The 25,657-nt window shown below is 35.4% G+C and overlaps 1 protein-coding gene across 6 annotated transcripts in view; it reads left to right on the top strand.

The window, feature by feature from the left end:
• Window positions 1–25,657, top strand: part of INTS2 (integrator complex subunit 2) — a 53,254-nt gene that overhangs the window by 17,592 nt on the left and 10,005 nt on the right. For 5 of the 6 annotated variants that reach the window (XM_027626470.1, XM_027626472.1, XM_027626474.1 and 2 more), the window contains 10 exons: window positions 1,297–1,368; window positions 1,446–1,560; window positions 4,122–4,190; window positions 5,837–5,971; window positions 7,112–7,288; window positions 8,055–8,163; window positions 16,882–16,986; window positions 19,098–19,262; window positions 20,840–21,041; window positions 24,426–24,551. In XM_027626470.1, the coding sequence (XP_027482271.1) occupies window positions 1,297–1,368; window positions 1,446–1,560; window positions 4,122–4,190; window positions 5,837–5,971; window positions 7,112–7,288; window positions 8,055–8,163; window positions 16,882–16,986; window positions 19,098–19,262; window positions 20,840–21,041; window positions 24,426–24,551 (1,275 nt within the window). The remainder of the gene's footprint in view (window positions 1–1,296; window positions 1,369–1,445; window positions 1,561–4,121; window positions 4,191–5,836; window positions 5,972–7,111; window positions 7,289–8,054; window positions 8,164–16,881; window positions 16,987–19,097; window positions 19,263–20,839; window positions 21,042–24,425; window positions 24,552–25,657) is intronic. The other variant, XM_027626476.1, reaches the window with a different exon arrangement.

Raw genomic sequence — 25,657 nt, 5'->3', positions numbered from 1 at the left:
TTAGAAGGATCATTTAAATTTCTTGTTTGAGATCTCATTACCAATAATTAATAGAGTTAGGATTCCTCCTGAGCTCTGCCTTGCTCTAAAGGCTGTTATCTTTCTATTATGTAATGCTGTCTTTTATTAGTGGAATGGTTTAGCTATAGTTGAGAATGACCTTTTAAATTTTCTTAGCATGGGATAGCAGGCTTTTCAGTTGCTTTTTGTTTTACCCATTTACACTGCAGTGAAGTAGAAGAAAATCAAAATTATTTTCACAAGTCAAAGTTGACTTGTACCTTTTAATGTAAGTCTTGGAATTCCTTTTAAAAACATTGTTAATCATTTTTTATGTCTCATGAACCCATAGATCTTTTTTCTTGTTCTTTGAATAGTGATCACTTACTTCTCTATAATTTTGAGTTCTGCTCAAAATGTTTCTGTAAGGGGCTCCCGGGTGGCTCAGTTGTTAAGCATCTGCCTTCGGCTCAGGTCATGATCCCAGGGTCCTGGGATCAAGGCCCGCATCGGGCTCCCTGCTCAGCAGGTGCTCAGCGGGAAGCCTGCTTCTCCCTCTCCCACTCCCCCTGCTTGGGTTCCCTCTACCGCTGTGTCTCTCTGTCAAATAAATTAAAAAAAAAACTTAAAAAAATGTTTCTGTAAATTAAATTTTATTTTCCTTGGGTGCCTGGGTGTCTCAGATGGTTAAGCCTCTGCCTTCAGCTCAGGTCATGATCCCAGAGTCCTGGGATTGAGTCCCACATCTGGCTCCCTTCTCAGCGGAGAGCCTGCTTCTCCTCTCCCTCTGCAACTCCCCCTGCTCATGCTCTCTCTCTCTATCTCTCTGTCTCAAATGAATAAAAAAAAATTTTTTTTTTTAAATATATTTTCCTTGGAACTGCTCTACTACTCAGTTTGTGACTTCTTGATGACTGCTTTAACTCTAGATTTTTTTCATATGAAATATTAACCGTTAATACAGTTCTTCTACCATTTTAATCCCAGAAGGTCTTTGCTTTTCTAAAAAATGAGAGGAATTTCACTCCAACTTGCAGATGCAGTAATTAAGCCTTTGAGAGGGTTTTACTGTTCACATTCATAAAGAAAAGCAAAAGGCCCTTATTCTTCATCTCTGGAACTACTTCATATTTCATTGACAGTTAATGGCCACTTCAACAAGCAATTAATTTGAATTGATATTTCAAAATAGGAAGGAAAAAATAATTTCTGCTAAAAATAATTCCAGAATGTTTTCTCATTCTTATGCTAGTATACCTGGTTTAAGCCAGTGACTTTTTTGTATGTTTTATATAGTACACCTGAACAGGAGCAGCTAATGGTAGTGTGGCTAAGTTGGATGATAAAAGAAGAAGCATATTTTGAAAGGTAAGATGACTTAATTTGTTGCAGTTAGTGTTTCTTATCCTCTTTGGAAATTCATATTTTCTTTTTTGTTTCAACAGTACTTCTGGTGTCTCTGCTTCTTTTGGGGAGATGTTGTTATTGGTTGCTATGTACTTTCATAGCAACCAACTTAGTGCTATCATTGACTTGGTCTGTTCCACTTTGGGGATGAAGGTAATTTTCTTTTATCTTCTTTCTAAGGAAGGTAGTTCTAAGCTGGGTGGTTTTTTTTTGTAGTGTACAGTACATTTTGTTTCCATTTTGAAGTAATTTTAGTTTAACAGTTTAAAATTTTGTCAGGAGCTCTTAGAAAAAATATATATTATGAAAACATTTATTTACAAGAATAAAAGATGTTCAATATAGAAAGTTGTGAAAACCCAAAATATAGAAAGCTTGGATAACACAAAAGAAAGGAAGAATATTATTTCATTGTTCATTGTTCCAGATATCAAGTATACTACTGTTAACATTCTTGTGTCTGTTCTTCCTTTACACTGGTATATATATTTTGTATATATTTAAAGAACTTAACTAATATATGATGACATTTCCTCAGTAAATGTTCTTTAAAGATTTTTATTTATTTGAGAAAGAGAGCAAGAGAGAGAGAGCACGAGCAGGGTGAGGGGCAGAGGGAGAAGCAGACTCAGCACGGAGCAGGGAGCCTGATTAAATGTTCTAATACAATATAATTCTCATTGATTGTATCGTAGTCCGTCTTATGCACCAATCATGACTTTCTTAATGGATCCTTTCTTATTTGCTATGTAAATTTTCTAGTTTTTGAATGGTGCTTAGATGGTTATCCTTATTTACATAAATATATACAGAGGCACTCACATATGTTTATCTTTAAACAGTTTTTTTTTTTTTTTAAGTAATCTCTACACCCAACGTAGGCCTTGAACTCAGGACCCCGAGATCAAGAGTTGCATGCTCTACCAACTGAGCCAGGCGGGCGCTTCCTTTAAACAGTTTTTGGATTAGCTCCTTAGGAAACAGTTCTAGAAGGCAGTTACTAAGTAAAAAAAAATATAATGATATTAAGGTGTTTAATGAGTATTGCCATATACCTTTAAGAAAGATTATACCAGTTTAACTGTTCTCATCAGTGAATGAGAGTGCCAATTAACTGGACTCTCACCATCACTGGGCATTACCATTCTTTTTAATCTTTACAATTTTGATTGATGAAAGATGATCTCACTTATTTTGCATTTCATCCATTACTAGGGAAACTGTAGTTTTAATTATTATTCTTTTTTAGTTATAGTTTATAGTGGGGTTTTTTTGGTAGTTTTAAAAATCTGTTTTGGCTGTTTTTTTTTTTTTAAGATTTTTTATTTATTTATTTGAGAGAGAGAGAGCGTGAGCAGGGGGAGGAGCAGAGGGAGAGGGAGAAGTAGACTCCCTGCTGAGCAGGGAGCCCATTGTGGGGCTTGATCCCAGATCATATTTCATTGATTTCAAGACACACATTTTATCCAATATTGAAATGGGGCTTTATTTTATAGTTGACTTATAATGTAATATGGTTGTATTCCCTCCCCCCGATTTTTTTTCTTGAAAAGTTACTATTTTTTTTTAAGATTTTATTTATTTATTTGAGAGAGAGAGTATGAGCAAGAGAGCATAAATGGGGGGAGCAGCAGACTTCCCACTGAGCAGGGAGCCTGATACTGGGCTCGATCTCAGGACCCTGACTGAGATCATGACCTGAGCCGAAGGCAGCCGCTTAACCAGCCGAGCCACCGAGGCGCCTCTTGAAATGTTACTATTAAATCAGCATATATTATAGTCCTTAGTGTCTTTAAAAGTGAGAAGTATACAAATGTTGCAGTTGATTCCTCTGAGTCTTTTTGGCTATGTGGAAATTATTTTTATGTGTATTTAGTATTTCCTTTATGGTTCCTACTTTGCTGTTACACTTAGAAATGTTTATTTTAAAAAAAAAAAGTGGTACCTGGCTGGCTCAGTTGGTAGAGCATATGACTCTGGATCTCGGGGTGGTGAGTTTGAGCCCCATGTTGGACATAGAGATTACTTTTTTTTTTTAAGATTTTATTTATTTATTTGACAGAGAGAGACACAGTGAGATAGGGAACACAAGCAGGGGGAGTGGGAGAGGGAGAAGCAGGCTTCCCACGGAGCAGGGAGCCCGATGCGGGGCTGGATCCCAGGACTCTGGGATCATGACCTGAGCCGAAGGCGGACGCTTAACGACTGAGCCACCCAGGCGTCCCTAGAGATTACTTTAAAAAAATTTTTTTTTAAATGAAAAAAATGTTTTTCTTCAGGTTTAAAGAAACAGTTACCTATATTTTCCTCCAATGTTTTTGTGGCTTTGTGTTTCACATTTAAATCTTCAGTACGCTTAGAGTTCATTTTGGATATAGTATCATGTGTGCAGGTATATATATATATCTGTATGTATATATTTGTTTATTTATTTATTCCCCAGAAAGGTAGCTATTTCACCTTCATTTATTGAATAATCCACTTCTTCCCACTGACTTGAAAGGCTGATAGTAATATTTACTAAGTACTTTTGTATGTTGGTTCAGTGTCTGAGCAAAAGCACACTTAAATGTTGGGTTTGAGAAGCTACTTTTGAAATAGAGTATTTGAACATTAATGTTACATATCACAGTCCTGTTAGATAATACATTTATCAGAGAAAAATGTGCTTCATATATTTTTGCATGCTGTTAGAATTTTTTTGGTTGTTTTAGATTGTAATTAAGCCAAGCTCCTTGAGCAGGATGAAGACTATCTTCACACAGGAAATTTTTACTGAGCAGGTACTTCTTTTCACGTTATTCTTAGGTATTTCTTTAACTTTCTTTTACAACATTCTTTGGGGGAAAACTTGTATATCTCAGTTTAAGAGAATACTATGGTCTTTTTCTATTCCTTTTTAGTTTCCAGTGATGGTTTCTTTAATCTTTATTTTTTATTAAATATTATTTTATTTTAAAGATTTTATTTACTTATCTGAGGAAGAGAGAGAGAGTGCCCAAGTAGAAGGAGAGGGACAAGGAGACTCCCCACCGAGCAGGGAGCCTGATGCGGGGGGCCGATCCCAGGACCCCGAGATCATGACCTGAGCCCAAGGCAGACGTTTAACTGACTGAGCCACCCAGGCGCCCCAGTTTATTTAATCTTTAAAATATCTGTAAAGAATAATCCCATGTACTTACTACATACAAACGCATGTTTTAAATTTATATATTTTGGAGATGTTAAATAAATGCTTAAGAATATGGTCTTCAGTACTGATGGTAGGGATCTCACATGGGGTGATCATTTGGGTTTGTCAGGAGAAAAATAAAATTGAGACCTGTTAAAACTTTTAGGCTGTAACATTCATTTCTAACTAAATTATAAGCTACAGTCTAAATTTTTTATTCTTTAAAAAAATTTTTTTAAGTACGCTGGGCATGAAGCCTAACCAGGGGCTTGAACTCATGACCCTGAGATCAAGACCTGAGCTGAGATCAAGAGTTGGATGCTTAACCGACTGAGCCACCTAGGCACGCCTAAATTCTGTATTCTTGTATTTACATGTTCTTATTTGGCCCCAGCACTTTTGTCCATGGGTAAACCTAAGGATATTTTATTTTTTCAGCCAAAGAGACAATTCTGAAATTTAAGATTAATTCCCAGATTAATTTGTCAATTTAAACTTCAGATTAAAAAAACAATTATTTCTGAAAAAATGACATATTTGAAAATGCTCATGGATGCATAATTGTTGCTTCTTTTAGGATAATATTCTCATCCCTTTACCACGCTCTCCTTTCTCCCCTCAATATACATGCACTCCCACAAAACAGACACAAATAGTACATAGGAGACTTGTAAGTTATTTTTTATGTTTTTATTTGAACTCACTGGACAACTTTGGGGAGGGTCTTTGAAAACCATTAGAAGTCTGTGCATGACACAATGAGAATCACAATAAAAATTCTCTATCACAGAGTATTTATGTCACATATAAAGATTTGATACTTTATAATTCACATATGTTTTTCAAACATATTTTTCAGTTTTTTTCCCCTCACAGAAACCTTTTGAGGCAGATAAGACTGTATTGTCCCATTTTGTAAATGTGAAAATAGGCCCAGAAGATAAAGTGACTTATCTAAAAATCACTGAGTCCAGATTTTATGATTCCAAATTTTATATTTTTTTACCTTACTACATTACTGTCAACATATCTATGTTTAAAAAACAAATTTAAAAAATTAGAGTGTTTTACAAATCCCTAAATGTATGCTGCCTTATCATCTAGAAAAAATTAAATCATGTAATAATTAGTTTTTCTCATTCATTCCTAGGGACTACATTTGTATTAAGTATTGACACTACCTGCTAATCCTCTTTCTTTCAGAATAATTTTATATTTGGTTCTGTCATATGTATTCATACTATTTTTCCCTTTTAGGTTGTCACAGCTCATGCTGTTCGGGTCCCTGTCACCAGCAACCTGAGTGCCAACATTACTGGATTTTTGCCTATTCATTGTATTTACCAGCTTCTCAGGAGTCGTTCCTTTACCAAGCACAAAGTGTCAATAAAAGTATGATCTTACATTTATATTTCAAGCTACAACCCAAGTTTATGTTTTTTTTTTTCTAGTTCTGTTTCAGTTTATAGGCTTCTACTATGGATTTTGTGTATGAAATATGTCTAATTACTAATCATTGATATATAGTAACTAGGACTATAATTAATTTCAGATTTTTTTAAACAATATAACTCTTAAGTTATTGACAAAATGTACAGTATTACTAATCCATTTAAAATTTCAGTAATATCATGGGGCTATTTCATTAAAACTTGGTAAGAAATTGCCATTTTCTATACTTTGGTTTTGTTCACCAAACTGAGAAAGTTGCTTGTCAGCCATGACCAGTATTTGTACTTTTGTCACAAGGACAGCTAACACTTATATACATATTTTGACATATTTTCCATTAGTTATAGTTGGCTATATCAAACAGTTAAAAGGCCTTCTAAAGAGAAAGATAAGTCCTGGAAGGTAAAGAGATATGAGCCTTTTCTAGAGGCTCTTCTATTTATAAAGAACAATGAACAATATATGCATTGATATATCACCTTTAACTATCCTTGTTTTCATGATTTAGTGAAGTTATTTTCCAGGTAGATTGTGTCTTCTACTTCTTTATGTTTTTAGTAAGTGAAATAGATAAGAGTTAAGAGTCTGAATGCACACCCAATGTATCCACATATCCTCTATCCATGTATAGTTAAGTGATGGTCTCCCATAAGAGGTTGCTAAGGCCACTTTCTTAATCTATCTGAGGATTTGCTGTGAAGAACTATCCCTCTCCCTCAATTCCTCTGTGCTGTGGGGTCTTCTACAACACAGATGGTGCTCTAAATAGAGATACAGTAGGGACTTAAAATATTTTTCCCTACTCCTTAAAAACTAAGAGATTAAAAACCCAAAGTCCAAATTCAAAACCCAAATTCATCATTATAGATTTATCTTCCACTGGACAATAGTCTTGATTAGGATATAAAAGTAATTCATATATTTTTAGATCAAAGACAGTTGTGAAACAGGGTAATGTATTTGTAGCGGCTAGAAGTTAATAGTTTCACTGATTCATAAATTATGTAAATTTTGTTTTTACTAAATTTCACTTTTTCTTATTGCCATAATTGACTTAGTGCCTATAACTGTCTTTTTTAGGACTGGATTTATAGACAGCTGTGTGAGACCTCTACTCCACTTCATCCTCAATTGCTTCCTCTGATTGATGTGTACATAAATTCCATACTTACTCCTGCATCTAAATCTAATCCAGAAGCCACAAATCAACCAGTCACAGAACAGGAGATTCTCAGTATTTTCCAAGGCGTCATTGGGGTAAAATAGTAGTTCCTGTACATTTATTAGCTGATTTTTCTTTTATTCTTCTGACTTGTTCCATATTTTTTCTTTGATTATTAGAGGGCTTCTAGGTGGTTCTGAATCTGAAATGGGATTACATTTCTTCAGATCACTTATGAAATTTACAAGTATGGTATTAGTTCCAAGTAGTTTGCTGAAGAGGCACTTTCTGAGGAATTCTTTAAAAGAGCTCCATTTTAAAGTCTAAAGAGTGCCCCGGAGAGCGTGTGCTTAACAAAGGATTATGTGACATTTCAACACGGTCAACAGAGCTTTGTTTAGCTTCTTGAGAATCTAAGGTATACTTAGATTCAAATGGGAAATTTGAAGAAAATCTTTCTCTCTCCACCTTTTAAGAAGGAAAAAATGGTTATATTTTTCACAAATGTATTCAAATGTACACTCTTTTTTTTAGGAGTTATTTTCTTCATTCCAGGTAATACTTGAGACTCCTGTAAACCTTTTTCAGAAGCAGCCTGATGGAATTGCTGTTAAGGAACAGCTGAAGTCTTTTTTTTAATCATAAGGACTGTTAAGCATGTTGCCTTTGATCTCCCATGCCATCTCAAATTTAAACTTCAAGTTGTCTCTTTGAGTTTAATGCAAACATGGCAGTGTTTCTCCCATTTTATCTGAGCTTGGGAACAGTGACACTGAATAGTCTAATTTAAGTGCATTTACCATCAAGAAAGCACTCATGAAATTTAACAGTATTTTAAAGTATTTATAATATTACTTCCAGGGTGATAACATCCGCCTTAATCAACGGTTCAGTATCACAGCACAGCTTTTGGTGCTTTATTATATACTGTCTTATGAGGAAGCTCTCCTAGCAAACACAAAGACTTTAGGTAAGTTGTACATATACATGGGGGAGTGTTTCTAGTGATAGTTCATTTTATTTGTTTACATTTTGTTACTTTCCAAGCTGTCATGTGAGAAAATAAGGTCAGATATTCTAACAAGCTCCAGTATCATTCTGTAATCTTTGTAGTCTAGGCATTATATACTCTGATGTGTAAATACATATATGTGTGGGCACATAACCACCCCTTGAGGCTCTCAGCCCTTTTCTTAGTAGGCTAAATTAATAACTGAATTGTCTGTATTTTAATAATTTTAGGGACCTTACTAAGTGCTGATAAATTAAGAGATAAACCTGAAGGAAGTATAACTGAAAATTGTTTTGCTTGATTTCATTCTTTGCCCTGCCTCCCTTCCATTAGGTAAAGAATAACAATCTAGTCAAAAACAGTAGAAAAAAATAACAGTTTCATTTTGACATTAAAATTATCATTGAACTGGGCTTTCAAACACAGCTACTTTCTATAATATCAGAAGGTCATGGGCGCCTGGGTGGCTCAGTCGTTAAGCATCTGCCTTCGGCTCAGGTCATGATCCCAGGGTCCTGGGATTGAGCCCCGCGTCGGGCTCCCTGCTTGAGGGGAAGCCTGCTTCTCCCTCTCCCACTCCCCCTGCTTGTGTTCCCTCTCTCTCTGTGTCTCTCTCTCTGTCAAATAAATAAAATCTTTTAAAAATAATAAAAATAAAATGTAATATCAGAAGATCAGATTTAACATAGAAGATATCAGTATAAAGCAGTGTGTTTTTCTATATTTGGAAAAGAAAACTCACTTGTCTTTTAGGCTTGCTAAATGCATGTAGTTCCGTATTTGAACAAAAATGTCAGAAAGCTGTAGGCACTGACTATGTACATGCAGGAAAAATTCTTCAAAGGGTTGTTATTTTGCCACAGCTGAGTTATTTTACTTCTTGAAAGCTATAAATCAGAAGTTACTTTTCAGTGTTTGGCAGATCAGTTTCTTTTATTGATCTGAAGTATTATGTTTTAAATATACTGTGAATTTCTCAGCTGCTTTCTTTTCTGACTATAATTGTTAGAGTTATACAGATGATATCTCATAACTATAATTATAGTCTTTGTTGTATTAGCCAAAAGATGGGCTAATAATAAGCATTAGATGATAGTCTCTCACTTTTATCCTCTTGTAATGAATTCTGTTAAAGAATATGACACAGATAGTGGAAGAATAAATTACAAGGAGGTGTTTTGGGGAAGAATTCAGACCATGAATACTGTAGCAGGGACCAAGATACACCCTTATTTTTTTACATACATGAATATCTAGCAAAATTTGTTTTTTAACACAGGAAAGTACAAAGAGTAGTATAGCCAACCCTTGTGTCTATACCATGAGGAAATAACAAGGACTCAGAGTTTTTTAGGGCTGGAAGAGTCTTTAAAGATTATGTTTTCCAGTCCCCAGTGACATGCTTAGTTCAACCCAGTGTTCCTGGTTGCTGCTGTCCTTTTTATTTTTTTTTATTTTTTATTTTTTAAGATTTTATTTATTTATTTGAGAGAGCGAGAGAGAGAGCGCATGAGCAGGCAGAGGGGCAGAGGCAGAGGGAGAAGCAGACTCCCCGCTGAGCAGGGAGCCTGCTGTGGGGACTTGATCCCAGGACCCTGAGGCCATGACCTGAGCTGAAGGCAGACCCTTAACTGACTGAGCCACCTGGATGCCCCTCCTGTGAAGCTGCTGTTCTTTATGTAACAGTCTGATGGATCTCAGTGGGAAAGTTAAAGATTTTAGGTTAGGAGTACAACTCAGCCTAGATTGAATCTTGGGAAAAGAACTGAGGGGTTAGAGGAAGTAGTTAGTAGGTTTTTGTAAGATTCTAGGCGAAAGGAGGTGTGGTTTGGACTGGTAGCAGGGTATATGCGTTTTGAAGGTAGAGTTGAGAGGTTTGCTAATGGACTCATGAGGTTTGAGAGACATGAGCCAAGGTTGATGTGGAGGCTTTTGGCCTGAGCCTAAGGACAGAATGGCTGTCAACTAAAATAAAAGAGCCTGGGGAAGGAGCAGACTTGTGGGGGATCAGGAGCTCAGTTTTAGACATGTTAAGTTTGAGATGTCTGAAAGACTTTCAAGTGGCAATGTTAAAGAGACAGTTATATATATCTATATACATATATACACTGTTATATACATATATATACTGGCCTGGAATTCAGGGGAGATACCTGGACTGAAACTTTGAGAGTCTTTAGTATATAATAGTGCATATATATATATATATATATATATATATATATATATATATTTAAAATCACGACATTAATTTGGATCACCAAGGACGGGCGTTTGGGAGAATCAGGAGAATATGATGTTTGGATGCCAAGGGAAGAAGAATGTTTCGGAGGATACAGTGATCACCTATGTCAAATGATGTTGCTAGATCAGTTAAGGTTAGGACAGGCTTAGCTGATGACTGCATATTGCTTGCTGGAGGTCATTTGACCTTTACAGTTTTACTAGTAAAGTGGTAGGAGAAAGCTCGATTGTAGTGAATTGAAAAAATTAGAGGAGATATACTGAAGACAATGAGTAGAGACAGCTCTTTGGAGGAGTTGTAAAGAAAGGAAAGCAATGAATGTGGTAATCTGAGAGGGAAATGAGGTCAGGAGAGGGCTTTTTTTTTTTTAAGTGAAATAGCTGAGAGAATATGTGTTGTTGGGAGTAACTTACTGGAGAGGTAAGGTTGATAATGCTTAAGGGAGACTCCCTGAACTGATGTCCTTGGGAGGCAATGGGATGTAGAAGACAAATGGAGAGATTGGCCTTTCCTTGGAGAATTTTTTCCCCTGGTTGAGGAGACCTTTTCTTAGTCTAGTTTCTCATCCCCAAGGAGAATAAATGACTGCAGAATATGTCACAACATGAGAGAACTTTGCTCTTTCACAGTCAAAAAAGGTGATTATTCTGCCTCACATTTGTTCTTATATGTGAAATTGTGTTGTAGTTTCGGTACATTGTTAAGTATTCTGTGGTTTTGGCCTTAGAATAAAAATTATTAGCAGCCACCAGGTAGCTGTAGATGTTCACATATGGAATTCTAAAATTTGAGTTAGAGCCAAGTATTAGAATGTCATAGTCATTTAAAAAAAAAAGTGTGTATTTGTTTACATATATGTATTTTCATATGCACATATATTTTTGGTTTAAAAATATTTATATTTATATTATGTCAATTTTAGTTAAATATTATATTGATCCAAAAGAATATGTATAAGAAATAGAGTACTATAATAAATTCTAGTGTACTAATACCAATTAAAATGTGAGCATTACCATTATATTTCCAGTGTTTAGACTTAAAACGTGTTGCCTGTTTATTACATCTGAAGATTTTATTATTAGGTATAACAGTTTATTTTTAGATAGTTTTGAAGATAAAGACAGTAGTAATTAATATTGAACATATGAGTAGACTATTTATCTGTTCCTAAGGGAGCCAATGGATTCTAAATGCAATCTCATTCTGAAATAGCTAAAAGTACTACTTGCTTAACTCTTTCCCTCAAGCTTAACTTCATTTAAAAACAGTTTGGCCTTTTTTTCCTGCTTTTGTCTGTTACATGTAAAATTTCCTAAATTTCCTTCTTGGTCACCTGTAGATGACACATCCCATGGTACTTGGGAAACTGTAATGTTCTCTGGCTTTAAATTCCTTGAACTTGAAAATTTTCTTTGCACTTTACAGTTAATTATTTTCTTTCCAGAAGAAAGTTAACTCCGTCTGCCTCTTTCAAAATGCAGTAACTTTTAAGCAAACATTGACCAATGTTATTTTTTGGCAGCTTCAAGTTTCAGAGCTTTAAAATAAAGTTTTGACAAAAAGCGATTCTAATAGTTATATGACCATATTTTAGAGTAACAGTATAAGAATTTTAAAAACTTATTTCATTATTTACCTAATTATATCTTGCTCAATCCAAAGGAACTGGTTTTTAAGATAAAAACATGTATTAGAAGGTGTGTTTACTGGAAAAATATCTAGGAAATGAGAAAAGTAAAAAGATCGAAGTATAAACCACCCATAATTCTACTGCTAATCACCATTAGAATTTTGCTAGAAAACCCTTCAATCTTTGAACAGATGATAGCTTTTACAAAGTCAGAATCATAATACCTTTTTTTAAAGATTTTATTTTTATTTATTTTTTTAAAAGATTTATTTAATTATTTTAGAGATTGAGAGCACGTGTGCTACCAGGGGAAGTGGCAGAGGGAAAGAATCTTCAAACAGACTCCCCATTGAGCACTAGCCTGACACAGGGCTCGATCTCGTGACCAATGAGATCATGACCTAAGTGGAAACTAGGAGTCAGGTGCTCAACGGAGTGAGTCACCCAGGTGCCCCAAGATTTTATTTTTAAGTAATCTCTACATCCAATGTGGGGCTCGAATTCACAACCCCGAGTTTAAGAGTCACCTGTTCTATCTACTGAGCAAGCCAGGCACTCCCAGAATACATGTTTTTAATCTACCCTTTCTCCTTAATAGCACATTTTAAACATTTGCCTATTATAGTAAATTTTTAAAGACATCTCTAAATAGCTGTATAATATTTCTTTATAAATATGTCTACTTAATGTATTATGTCCTTATTGTTGGACATTGAAATTATTTCCAAATTTTGCTGTTATAAACAGTGGAGGAATGAATATCCTTAGGGCGAACTTTGTATATAGGTATGATTATTTCTGTCCTTAGGAGAGATTCCTGGATATAGAAATACTAAGTCTAAGATTTTGAAAAATTACAAGATTTAAAAAATGAATTGCCATATTGCTTTCCAGATAGGTTATACCATTATAGACTCCCACATTTGTATAAGATGTGAGTGCCTTTTTATAATATTGACTGTTATCATTTATTTATGGTGTTTTTTAATTATAGAATTTTATGGGGAGGAAAATCTTCCAAAGCAAGGTACTAACGTTAATATAACTCATCACCTATATATTATTTTAGGACATTATTATTTTATTTTTAAAATTTAAGTATGCCTTTAATTTTGCTGTAAAGTATGGAGTACAGATCCAGTTTTATTTTTTTATAATTGGTTATTTGTCAACATCACAAAGTGAATAATCTATTATTTTCCTATTATTTTGGAAAGTTGCTTTGATGTATACTGAAGTTTTATTACAAACCTATGTCTGATTTTGGATTTTCTTTCTTAAGTCAGACATTTCCAGTGCCTTCATCATAACCAATCTTATTCAGTATTTCTGTCTATTCTCATATATTTAATCTTTCACATGAACTTAATAATTTTGTCAAATTTCAAAGAAGATTATCAAATTAGGATTTTGATCAGAATTATGTTAAACAAAGATTTGGAGACAATTTACATCTTTACAGTATTAAACCTTCCCATCTAGATACATGAAATAATTTTTTAAAATTATTAAAATGTAAGCTTTGGGGCATCTAGGTGGTACAGTTGGTTGAACGTCTGGCTCTTGGTTTTAGCACTGGTCATGATCTCAGTAAATATTTTTTTTTTGGCAATTATTGAGATGATTTTGTTTGGTCTATTTATATAATTAGTTATATAATTAATATCTTTCTATTCCTGGAATGGGTCCTACTTGCTGAGCACAGAGCCCCCTGGGGGGCTCAGTCCCACGACCCTGAGATCATGACCCGAGCTGAAACCAAGAGTCAGATTCTTTACCAACTGAGCCACCCAGGCGCCCCTACCTTTTCATTTTGTTGATGGTTTTCTTTCCAGTGCAGAAGCTTTTTAGTTTGATGTAGTCTCACTTGTTTATTTTTGCTTTTGTTTTTGGTGTCAGATTAAAAAAAAAAATCACTGCCAAGACCTAATCAAGGAGTTACCATCTATGTTTTCTTTCTTTTTTTTTTTTTTAAAGATTTTATTTATTTATTTGACAGAGAGAGACACAGCGAGAGAGGGAACACAAGCAGGGGGAGTGGCAGAGGGAGAAGCAGGCTTCCCGCAGAGCAGGGAGCCAGATGCGGGGCTCGATCCCAGGACCCTGGGATCATGACCTGAGCCGAAGGCAGACGCTTAATGACTGAGCCACCCAGGCACCCCTATGTTTTCTTTTAATAGTCATATAGTTTTAGGTCTTGTGTTCAAGTCTTTAATCCATTTTGAGTTAATCATTGTGTGTTGTGTTAGATAGTGGTTGAGTTTCATTCTTTTGCATGTGGCTGTCAAGTTTTTTTTAACACCGTTGAAACTTTTTCAACACTGTCCTTTTACTCTTTATATATTCTTGGCTCCTTTGTTGTGGATCAGTCGACCATGCAGGGATTTATTTCTGGGCTTTCTCCTTTGTTCCATTGATGTGTCTGTTTTTATGCTAATACCATACTGTTTTAATCACTATAGCTTTGTATTACAGTTTGAAATCAGGGACCATAATGCCTCTAGCTTTGTTTTTCTTTCTCATGGTTGCTTTGGAGTCTTTTGTAGTTTCATACAAATTTTAGTATTATTTGTTCTAGTTCTGTGATAAATGCCATTGGATTTTTGATAAGGATTGCATTGAATCTGTAGATTGCTTTGGGTGGTATGGGCATTTTAACAATATTGATTCTAACAATCCATGAACATGAAATATTAGTTTGTGTCGTCTTCAATTTCCTTCATTAATGTCTTATAGTTTTCAGTATTCTGGTCTTTCACCTCCTTGGTTTAATTTATTCTTAGGTATTTTATTTTTGATGTAATTATAAATGGGATTGTTTTCTTAATTTCTTTTTCTCATAGTTTATAATTAGTGTATATAAATGCAACAAGTTTTTGTGTATTGATTTTATATCCTGCATTTTTACTGAATTCGTTTATTCTAACAGTTTTTTGATGGAGTCTTTAGGGTTTTCTACATATGTCATCTGTAGAGTGTGACACTTTTACTTCTTCCTTTCCAATTTGGATGCCTTTTATTTCTTTTTCTTTCCTAGTTACTTTAAGACTATTTCCCTCAATAGTAAGTGTTGGAACCAGGATTTGACTATCATTGGAACCTATTTTGTTTAACTGCCTTCTGAAACATGTTCTTACAGAATTCATACAAAATTGGTGTGGAAAACTAGGATGCTAATTTATTAATTTTCAAGAGGGGGTTATGTTTAGTCAAAAGGTATATGGTCTTTGGGGCGCCTGGGTGGCTCTGTCATTTAATTCCCTGCCTTCGGCTCAGGTTATGATCCCAGGGTCCTGGGATCGAGCCCCATGTCAGGCTCCCTGCTTAGCAGAGAGTCTGCTTCTCCCCCTCCCTCTGCTCCTTCCCCCTGCTTGTGCTTGACTCTCACTCTCTCTCTCTCAAATAAATAATAAATCTTTAAAAAAAAAAGGTATATGGTCTGTATAGGCAATGATTCTCAACCTTTATTTATTTATTTTAGATTTTATTTATTAGAGAGAGAGAGAGAGAGCATGAGCAGGGGGAGGGGCAGAGGGAGAGGGAAAAGCAGACTCCTCGCTGAGCAGGGAGCCTGCCATGGGGCTCTGTCCCAGGACCCTGAGATCATGACCTGAGCCGAAGGCAGATGCTTAACCGACTGAGCCACCCAAGCACCCCAGTTCTCAACCTTTATTTTAACACTTGCACTTATGTACTTCTTGTCTTCAACCAAAGAAAAAAAAATTGAGTCATTTTGTGGTTTGTATTTGAAAAAGAATAAGTATATTGCATATGCTTTTTCAAACTATGAACATCCTTGTTGAAATTCTCATATAGTCCTATGGTATACAAATAAAATACCTTGGAATGAGATGAGGGTGCCATGCATATAGACTGTGATGGAGGTGAGGGACTCCTGGGTGGCTCAGTTGGTTAAGCTTCTGCCTTCGGCTCAGGTCATGATTCCGGGGTCCTGGAAAAGAGTCCCGCATCGGGCTCCCTGCTCAGCGGAGAGCCTGCTTCTCCCTCTGCCTGCTGCTCCCCCTGCTTGTGTGCTCTCTCTCTCTGAAAAATAAATAAAATCTTGAAGAAAAGAATATGATGGAGATGAGACAGAGAGAGATAGTGTTGATTGGCATCTACCTTTACTCTGTAGGATATAGGAATACACTGAAGGTTTTTGAACATGAGGTTTTTTTATTTTTAAGTAATCTCTACAGCCAATGTGGGGCTCAGACTTCTGAGATCAAGAGTTGCATGCTCCACCAACTGAGCCAGCCAGGCGCCCATAAGATGGACTTGTCTTTTTAAAAAAGGAATTGTTTGCTGGCTGAAGATGGAAGTTGTGAGAGAAGGGAGTCAAATTCATATTGCCCAACTTCCTTTAAAAAGAGTCACCACTATAACATGTAATTAAATTAAGACTGTTGGAGTCATGAAGCTTTAAGCCATATGGCCATGACTGAATTTAGTCTTCTAATTAGATTTGGGAGAGTCTTGACTTACTTATCAGGGGTTTTGTTTCATTTTGTTTTGTTTGTTTTTGTGTTTTAGTGTAGGGCACGTCTGCAGATGGCTTCTCTCACTTACGATTTTTCTCCTCACTAGTTTCAATTTGGGGGCATTTTCCAGATCCTGCCTTTAGATATGTTCTTGCTTTTCCTGTGTATCCACTATTTCTTCATTTTTTTGTGAAGTATATTCACAGGTTAAGTGAATTAAAAGTCACCTAATGTTGTTTTTGTTCCATTTAGGTTGAAGGTTAAGATTTCTGTTGTTCATTACCCTGTTCTTACTTTACACTTTGTATCTTTGACAGCCGCCATGCAAAGAAAGCCCAAGTCCTATTCGTCATCTTTAATGGATCAGATTCCTATCAAATTCCTTATTCGACAGGCTCAAGGGCTGCAGCAGGAGTTGGGAGGTATTTGTTTTCCTTGTTTTTTACTGCTAGCATTTATTGTTAAAAAATACCTTACTTTATAGTGTTATGAAGTGTAATATGTGCTCAGTGGTTAAAAAAAAAAAACCATTCAGGTGTGAAATTCCTCTTTACCCCCCTCACTATCTTACTACTTGCATTCCTCCTTCCCCAAAACCCAGTTTTATTTTGGTATGGAATTTTAGACTTTTTTCCTATTAAGTTGAACCATATGAAATTGCAGGTATTCAACTTTTTTTGACCCACAAAAATACAGTTTCATATGGTTGAAGCTAATAGATACACACATGAGTAAAAAATTGTTTTTTTAAACTATGAATGGCATTATACCCTATTTCTTCTTTTTTTTTTTTTTTAAAGATTTTATTTATTTGAGAGAGAATGAGAGATAGAGAGCACGAGAGGGAAGAGGGTCAGAGGGAGAAGCAGACTCCCTGCTGAGCAGGGAGCCTGATGTGGGACTCGATCCCGGGACTCCAGGATCATGACCTGAGCCGAAGGCAGTTGCTTAACCAACTGAGCCACCCAGGCGCCCTACCCTATTTCTTCTGAGACTTGTTTTTTCCTCTTCAAGTCTTAGAAATCTTTTTATGCCATTACGTGTAGATCTACCTTACTGCTTTTAATTCCTCCACAGTATTCCATAGCGTGGAATTACTATATTTTTTACTGTAAAATTGTCAAGTAGATATATAGTAATATTTTTTGGAAATTAAGTTTTCTTAATTTGACAGCTCTTTTTATAATGTTTGAGTATGGGTTTTTTGTTTGTTTCTATGAAGTTGGAGTTTTCGTTTTCTTTCTTTGTTACGGTTGATTTCAAGCAGGAACAAAGATGACCTTCTTTGGTCACCTTTAATCAGTTGTATGCATTTATTTACTTATGTCTTTGCATAAACTAATGTTATATTTGGCAACGTTTGGCAACTAACATTTTACTGAAGAGATTATGAAATGTAGATTAGTTTTCACTATGGTAAGGAGTCATTTTGTGACTGTTTTGAGATAGTCTTAACTATACATGTAGTTGCTGCTTTTAGATATTTAAATGTGTAATACTACTTTTGCTTGTTGCAGCATTTTTTCAAACAGAAATATTAATTTTAATCAGTTTCTATGACAAAGGAAGCAGATACTCTCCCTACTGTGACTAAGTGGTATGATTTGATCTAAGTTGCATAATAAGGAGATTTTTGGATGAAAAGTACTTTTATTACAACTAATACTGTTACTACTACTCTTACAACTCTGACGAGGATGATAATATAGTAACAACAATATTTATTAGGTATTTATGTGCTAAACACTTAGCATAGTGGTACTTCATATATCTAAGTAGACATTTTTTACAGAACCATTTATCATTAAAAATAATAGTCATGAATAGTCAAACTGTGCTAAAAGCACTGTCTTGTAGGTAACATCCATACTTGCTTTGGTTGGCTGACATACTTAGCTGTGTGACTGGGAAATTTAATAAATGCCTTTCAGTCTGTTTCCTTGCAGTAGAATGGAGACAATATTGCTTACCTTGAAGGGATGTTAGGGAGAAATGGAAAGCTGTACATAGAGTGCCTGAGATCTTTTTAAGCACTCAAGGTGGCAACTTTGATTTTACCCGTCTGTAGCAGTGATTCTGAACTGGGTTGGAAGGGAACACGTGTTCTTTTGTAGAAGCCTATCAGAATTTCTGAGTAAGGCCTTTCTCAGACCATATATGATCTCTCTCAAATGGACATTCTTTTCTCCTTTTTTTCTTTCCTCCCCAGTCAACTCTTGAACTACTGCTATGTAAAACAACGTTTCCCGATTGGAGACTTTTATGTTGGGATAGGGTGGAAGAAAGTTTGAGAACTTTTGATAAAACTAGTAGTTTCCACCTATTTGTGTATCAAATCATTTGGGGATCTTTATTTAAGCAGATTCTCTGGCTGAATTACCAAACAGAAGTCCTCAAAGGGTAGTGTGCATGCACAAGATGCGCACGTTCCTTTGGTTTGCTGTAAATGAAAGGGACAAGGGAGAGGGGAAGTGAGGAGAGATTTTGGTATTTGAGAATGAAGAATCCAGTTGACTTCTTGTAAATTTTCAAGGGCTGCATTCTGCTTTACTACGTCTCCTTGCAACTAACTACCCACATTTATGCATTGTGGATGATTGGATCTGTGAAGAAGAAATCACAGGGACTGATGCCTTGTTAAGGCGAATGCTACTGACTAATAATGCCAAAAACCACTCTCCTAAACAACTCCAAGAAGGTACAGTAAATTGGATACTCCTTTTACCCCTTTAGTAGTACAAAGAGATGTTAGGCTCATTGAAGTGTTAAAAACATGTGGAATTTTCCTGGGTATGTAACAATGTTTGGTCAATATATTGAAATCTTAAAATCATGTGGAATTTTCCTGGGTATGTAACAATGTTTGGTCAATATATTTTAAGTAATTTTCTTTGAGTTTAAGGAGTTTTAACCTTTTCAAAAAAATTATTTATTTTATTTATTTGAGAGAGAGAGAAAGCACATGTGTCGGGGAAGGAGCAGAGGGAGAGGGACAAGCAGACTATGCACTGAGGCCGGGGAGGGGAGTCCTACTCGGGGCTTGATCTCACGACCCTGAAATTGTGACCTGAGTGGAAATCAAGAGTTGGACACTTAACTGACTGAGCCACCCAGGTGCCCAGTAATTTTAACCTTTTCTTTCTGACTTGATTGTGTCTGTTTTATCATAATTTCTGCATTATATGGTCATGTAGTTTTAGGAAGGTCCTAAACTGGTCAGAAATAAATGCTGTGGAATAGAGCAATGTACTTGCGTTAATGGATAAAGTTCAAGCCCTATCAAATAGAAATATGATACGAGACACACATAAAATTTTAAACTTTTTATAGCCACATTAAAAAAGTAAAATCGGGGCACCTGGATGGCTCAGATGGTTGGGCATCTGCCTTCGGCTCAGGTCATGATCTCCAGGTCCTGGGATCGAGTCCCACGTCCGGCTCCCAGCTCAGCGGGGAATCTGCTACTTCCTCTCCCTTTGTCTTTGCTTCTCTCCATGCTTGTACTCTTCTCTGTCTCTGTCTCTCTCAAATAAATAAATAAATCTTTAAAAAAACATTATTTAAAAAAAAGTAAAACACAGGCAAAAGTAGTTTTAATTATTTTATTTAACCCAATATATCAATATATTATCATTTCATGTAATTAATATAAAAATATTACTGAAATATTTTATTGTTTTTCCACAGAAAGTCTTTGCAATCTGGTATATATTTTATCCTCACAGCACATCTCAGTTTGCACTAGCTACATTTCTTAAGTGTTCAGCAGCCAGATGTGGTTAGTGACTATTCTATTGAAAATCACAGTTCTAGAAATTTTTTACTAACAGCAGTCTGCTGGATACTTACATGCTATAAAGGGGGCCATCCAGACAGAAAATATCAAGAAGTTTGAATCTTATTGAATGTTACTACTAAAAGCACTACTTGGGTATATTTTCATGTTTCAGTCAATTTTTAAAATTAGTCTGAATCACCAAGGAAATGACATTTGTCTTTGGGTCACTAATGTGTTTTTTAAAATGGGATTTTTATTACTTTGGTCTTTATGATTATTCTTATCTTTATAATATAAGTATACTTAACATGAATTTTTCTTAGGCCCTTATTTTAAGTGTAGCCAAAACTTGTGGCCAGCATTGAAAGTTTTACTCTTTTTCAGCAACAATGTTTCCTTGATTTGTGTGGTATGTAGTCTGATAGGAAAGTATTACCAAATATTATTTGGTAAGTTGTATAGAATTTAGATCATGACTGCTTAAGTTTTCCTTTTAGCATTTTCAGCCGTCCCAGTAAGTCACACACAAGTGATGCAGATTCTAGAACACTTGACTCTACTCTCTGCCAGTGAACTTATACCTTATGCAGAAGTATTAACATCCAATATGAACCAGCTATTGAATTCAGGGGTTCCACGGCGAATTCTTCAAACCGTCAATAAACTGTGGATGGTTCTTAATACTGTGATGCCTAGAAGGTAATTTCAGTGTATTGTTTCATGTAATAAATAAGCATATAGCAGTGATTGTATACGATAACCTAAACTTAAATGTTGAAAAAATTGTTGATTATCTGACAATATAAGGCAATTCTGAAGACCACTAATTAAAGAGCTGTTATAACTCTAAGGAAAAGAATAAACTTTAAGAAGCAGAGAAACCTTAAAGTATTTCCAACTTGAGAAAGTTCTTTAAAAATGAGTTCTCACATAAGTCATTTGTGTCTAATTGTGACTTAGATCACCATGTGTCTTGCAATCCTTGTGGTGGCTTCAAATTTTGCTGCACATTAAAATCACCTGGAGAGCTTTTAAAACTCCTGATCTGCAAGTTGTAACCCATGCTAATTAAATCAGAATGTCTGTTGGTGGGAGTTAGCCATTAGTTTTTTTTTGTTTTTTTTAAGGATTTCCTGAGTGATTCTAGTACACATAAAATTTAGAGAACACTAGGTTAATTATTTTGCCTTTAGGAAGATGAGTCTCTCCTGTTCCCATATATTGCATCAAAAACACCTGTTCTAAATAGGTGATGGGATTAAGGAGTATACTTGTGATGAGCACAGGGAGTTGTATGTAAGGGGTGAGTCACTAAATTGTACACCTGAAACTAGTATTACACAGTATGTTAACTAACTGGAATTTAAATAAAAATAACAAAAAAACCCTTTAAATAGAAAAACAAACAAAAAACACCAGTCTGCTCTAAAAAAACCCAGAATACTGGGCTGGACTTAACTGAGATTTTGATTCAATAAGTCTGGGAATATTTATGCTTTTTATTTTTATTTTTAAAAATTTTTTTACAGATTTTATTTATTTATTTGAGAGAGACAGAGCTGCACAAGTGGGGGAGGGGGAAAGGGGCAGAGGGAGAGGGAGAAGCGGATTTCCTGCTGAGCAGGGAGCCTGATGCGAGGCTCAGTCCCAGGACCCTGGGATTATGACCTGAGCTGAAGGCAGACCCTTAACTGACTGAGCCACCCAGGCTTCCCATATTTATGCTTTTTAAATTTAATTTTTACTTCTATCAAATAAATTAATGCATATAACTTAAGAACTTAAATAGTATATTCCTTTCCATTTTAAGATTGTTGCTCCCCAGAGACAGCTGTTTTCAGCTCTTTAACCTTTTTATTCTGGCATTTATATCCCCCCGTCTATCTCAATAACATACCTATAATGACTGTGATTTCCTGACTTTCCAGTTTAGAAATCGTCTGTGACTTTGCACTATATAAGATGAAGTGTTGGCCCTCTTACCGGTTTTCCTCCCCTGTGAGTCCCTCTTCCCCCAACACACACTTTCCATTCCTCCCTTTCTCCCAACAGAGTAATACCACAATTTTTGGTCAAAGCATATTCAGTGTGCCTATTATTATGACTACAACAGTGCTGTTTTTATAGTTGACACATGCAATATCCTTTGATTACAATTTCTTTCTTATACAGCTGCCTTCCTTCCTGCCTCACACACAAACCCTGAGTTCATACTTCCCTCTTCCATTTACTTTGGGGTTTTTTTTGTTGTTGTTCTGTTTTTGTGTTCATTTGGTATCAATAACTAATTCATCCCTAAACTCTGTTATTGAGGGGACATTTATGTTATAATTGTTACAACACATCAGGTAACATATCAGTAACATTTTTTTCTTGGAAACATTCCTTTCATAGCTTTCCGTCCTCATGTTTTAATTTGGGACATGCGCAGTAGCCATCCTGGAGTTGGTTTTGTCTCTCTTCTTTGTTGAATTCCATGTTTTTCTCTTAGTGTAGTTCCTCATTTTAGTGAGTGGAACTCACACTTAAGTTGCTTCCTGAGAAAGGGTGTTTAGGGAACTTATTTATTTGTCATTCTACTGAATGATTTAAGCTTCCCTTGTTGCTATTAATTAATCCAATGATATGTCAATTCCCACTCCTTGGTATGTGACCATTGTTTTTTCTCTCTTAAATTGTAGGGTTTTTTCCTTTCACTGTTTTCTGGAATTTCATGATGTTGTATTTTGGTGTGTTTTTTTTTTTATTCATAGTGTTGGGTGCTTGGCCTTTTTTTAGTCTGGGCACCAATGCCTTAATTTCTGAGAACATTTTCTTATGTTTTTTTTTTCTTCAGTGATCTCTTTCCCTTTGTTTTCTGTAATTTTTTGTAATTTAGTTTTTAAACCTCTTATTTAAAAACCCCAGATTTTCCAATTTTTTCTCTTCTTTTTAAATTTGTCTTTTGAATATACTTTGAGTATTCTTCAATGTTATCTTCTGATCTTTCTTTTGAATTTAAAAGTTTATTATATTCTTAATCTCTAAGAGTTCTTTCTTAACTGATATTTTTAGTTTTTTCTTTTTTTTAAATTTTATTTTATTTTATTTATTTATTTGAGAGAGAGAGAGGGAGGGCACAGAGGGAGAGTGAGAGGGAGAAGCAGACTCCCTGCTGGGCAGAGAGCCCAATGTGGGGCTTGATTCCAGGATCCCGAGATCATGACCTGAGCTGAAGGCAGATACTGAACCGACTGAGCCACCCAGGCGCCCCATCTTTTTTTTTTTTTAAGTAGGCTCCATGCCAGCATGGAATCCAACATGGAGCTTGAACTCATGACCCTGAGATAAAGAGTCAGATGCTTAACTGACTGAGCTACCCAAGTGTCCCTTACCTGAATATTTTTAAATGCCTCCTGTTCTTGTTTCATATGTACAATATTCTATCCTTTAAGGATATTAATTATAGACTTTAAAAAAGTTTCTCATCCCTACATTCTCTGTTTCTTTAGAGTTTCTATTTGCATATTTTAATCTTTTTCAAACTAGATGCTTTCCTTAAATGTCTGATGACTCTTGGCTGACCACTCATATTTAAAGAGTGGGCAAGCTCTGTGTGCAAGTGGGGCTGATGGACTCCTGGGCTTCACTGAAAGAGATCAGGTACCCTTCCTGTTGGCATATCCCTTAGTAATTCTGATGTGCAGTCAGGTTAATAATCACTTTTAGAGTTTATTGATGTCTAATCTCAAAGTGGCTTCTCACATTGAGATTTTGTGATGATAACAGATCCATGGCTTATTTATGGGGCCAGATACAGTTTCAAAGTGCTAAGGTTTTAATTCGTACTTTCATTTTATATGCCATGACTATTCCATTACAACTGTGAGGATTTTTGAAACTACTTTGTGTTTACAGTTTTATCTTCATTTGTTTTAGAGACATCATAATAAGGTAGATTTCTATAATTCTTAATTTTTCCAAGTTCATTCACACCTGTTTTTTAATTTTTTTCTGAATATATCCTTCTGAGTTAGTACTGGATGGCTGCAGGTTTCAACTATAATATAGCTGTTTTTGAACATGTGATTATTTTCTCGTCAGGCTGTGGGTAATGACAGTTAATGCACTTCAGCCTTCAATAAAGTTTGTACGACAACAAAAGTATACTCAGAATGACCTGATGATAGATCCTCTCATTGTCCTAAGATGTGATCAGAGGGTACACAGGTATGTGTCATTTGAGTTTCATTTTTATTCTGGAGTTATACTTTGGCGAGCCAAAAGAAATTGAAGAAATTCAGTTTAAACATCTGTCTTAGTGTTCTTGCAGGTGATTGGTAGTGTGTGCTCTGAGGTTTTTTGTTTTTGTTTTGTCTACATCCAAGAACTCTTCAGTTTAATATTTAATATGTGATTAGTAAAATCTAGCCTTGTTGCTAGCATTTTTTAAAAAGGCTTTTAAAAATTAGCTTATTATGAACCATTACATGCATTAAAACTGTGATCTTTTCCACATCCTCAGTTTTGATATTAGCTTCATTGATTTCACATTTGTCTGTAATTCCTTGCCAATTGCTGAACTTAATCAATTGCTTTGAAGTGGCTTCACCTCAAGAGGCTGATTTAATTAATTCACATCATTAATATTTGAATTTCCTATTGCTGTGCTAAGTAATGTCAATGATACATAGGTTAAAGTGATTATCACCTGTATGGAGAAATAAGGCAAATACATGAAAAGTTAAATAATATGGTCATATGCAGATGAATGGTTTAGTAAGTGGATGCTATTAAAGGTTCAGGAAAGATATAGAGGAAGTGGGGACCTGAGTAGTTTTTAAAGGATAGAAATGGGGTTTGGATGAACAGACACTATAATGATGGGGGTAAGGGGTTAAGGAAGGCATTGTGGGGGAAAAGGAAGTGTGAGCAAAAGTATAGAAGCACAAATGAAAAAGGCTTGGAAGGGAGGGATAATTTGTTGAGAGGAGCACACTTTAGAATTGGAATCTCAAGGTAGGGGTCAGACTATGGAGGGCCTTGAATGTTAGGCTGAAGAGGTCATTTAGGTGGTAACTTAAGAGAAGCTTTGCATTAGATGGCTTAGGGGAGAAAGAAATTGGAATTAAAGAAGACTTAACTAGGATACACACTCTATGAATGTAGTCATCTGTCCTCAACCCAAGGGATGACATTCATGAAGTGACAAAATTTGCAGAATCAGCTATGTATGGTTTGGTGAGATCAAGGTCTCATAGGAAATAGGAGTCAGGAGAATGAACAGTTTAAATGACATTAAGTATCTAGTAAAAGAAAAATAACATTAAGTAACA

Source organism: Zalophus californianus, chromosome 16 (genome assembly GCF_009762305.2).
Source record: "Zalophus californianus isolate mZalCal1 chromosome 16, mZalCal1.pri.v2, whole genome shotgun sequence".
Lineage (NCBI taxonomy): Eukaryota > Metazoa > Chordata > Mammalia > Carnivora > Otariidae > Zalophus > Zalophus californianus.
This window is presented reverse-complemented; position numbering and strand designations above follow the sequence as displayed.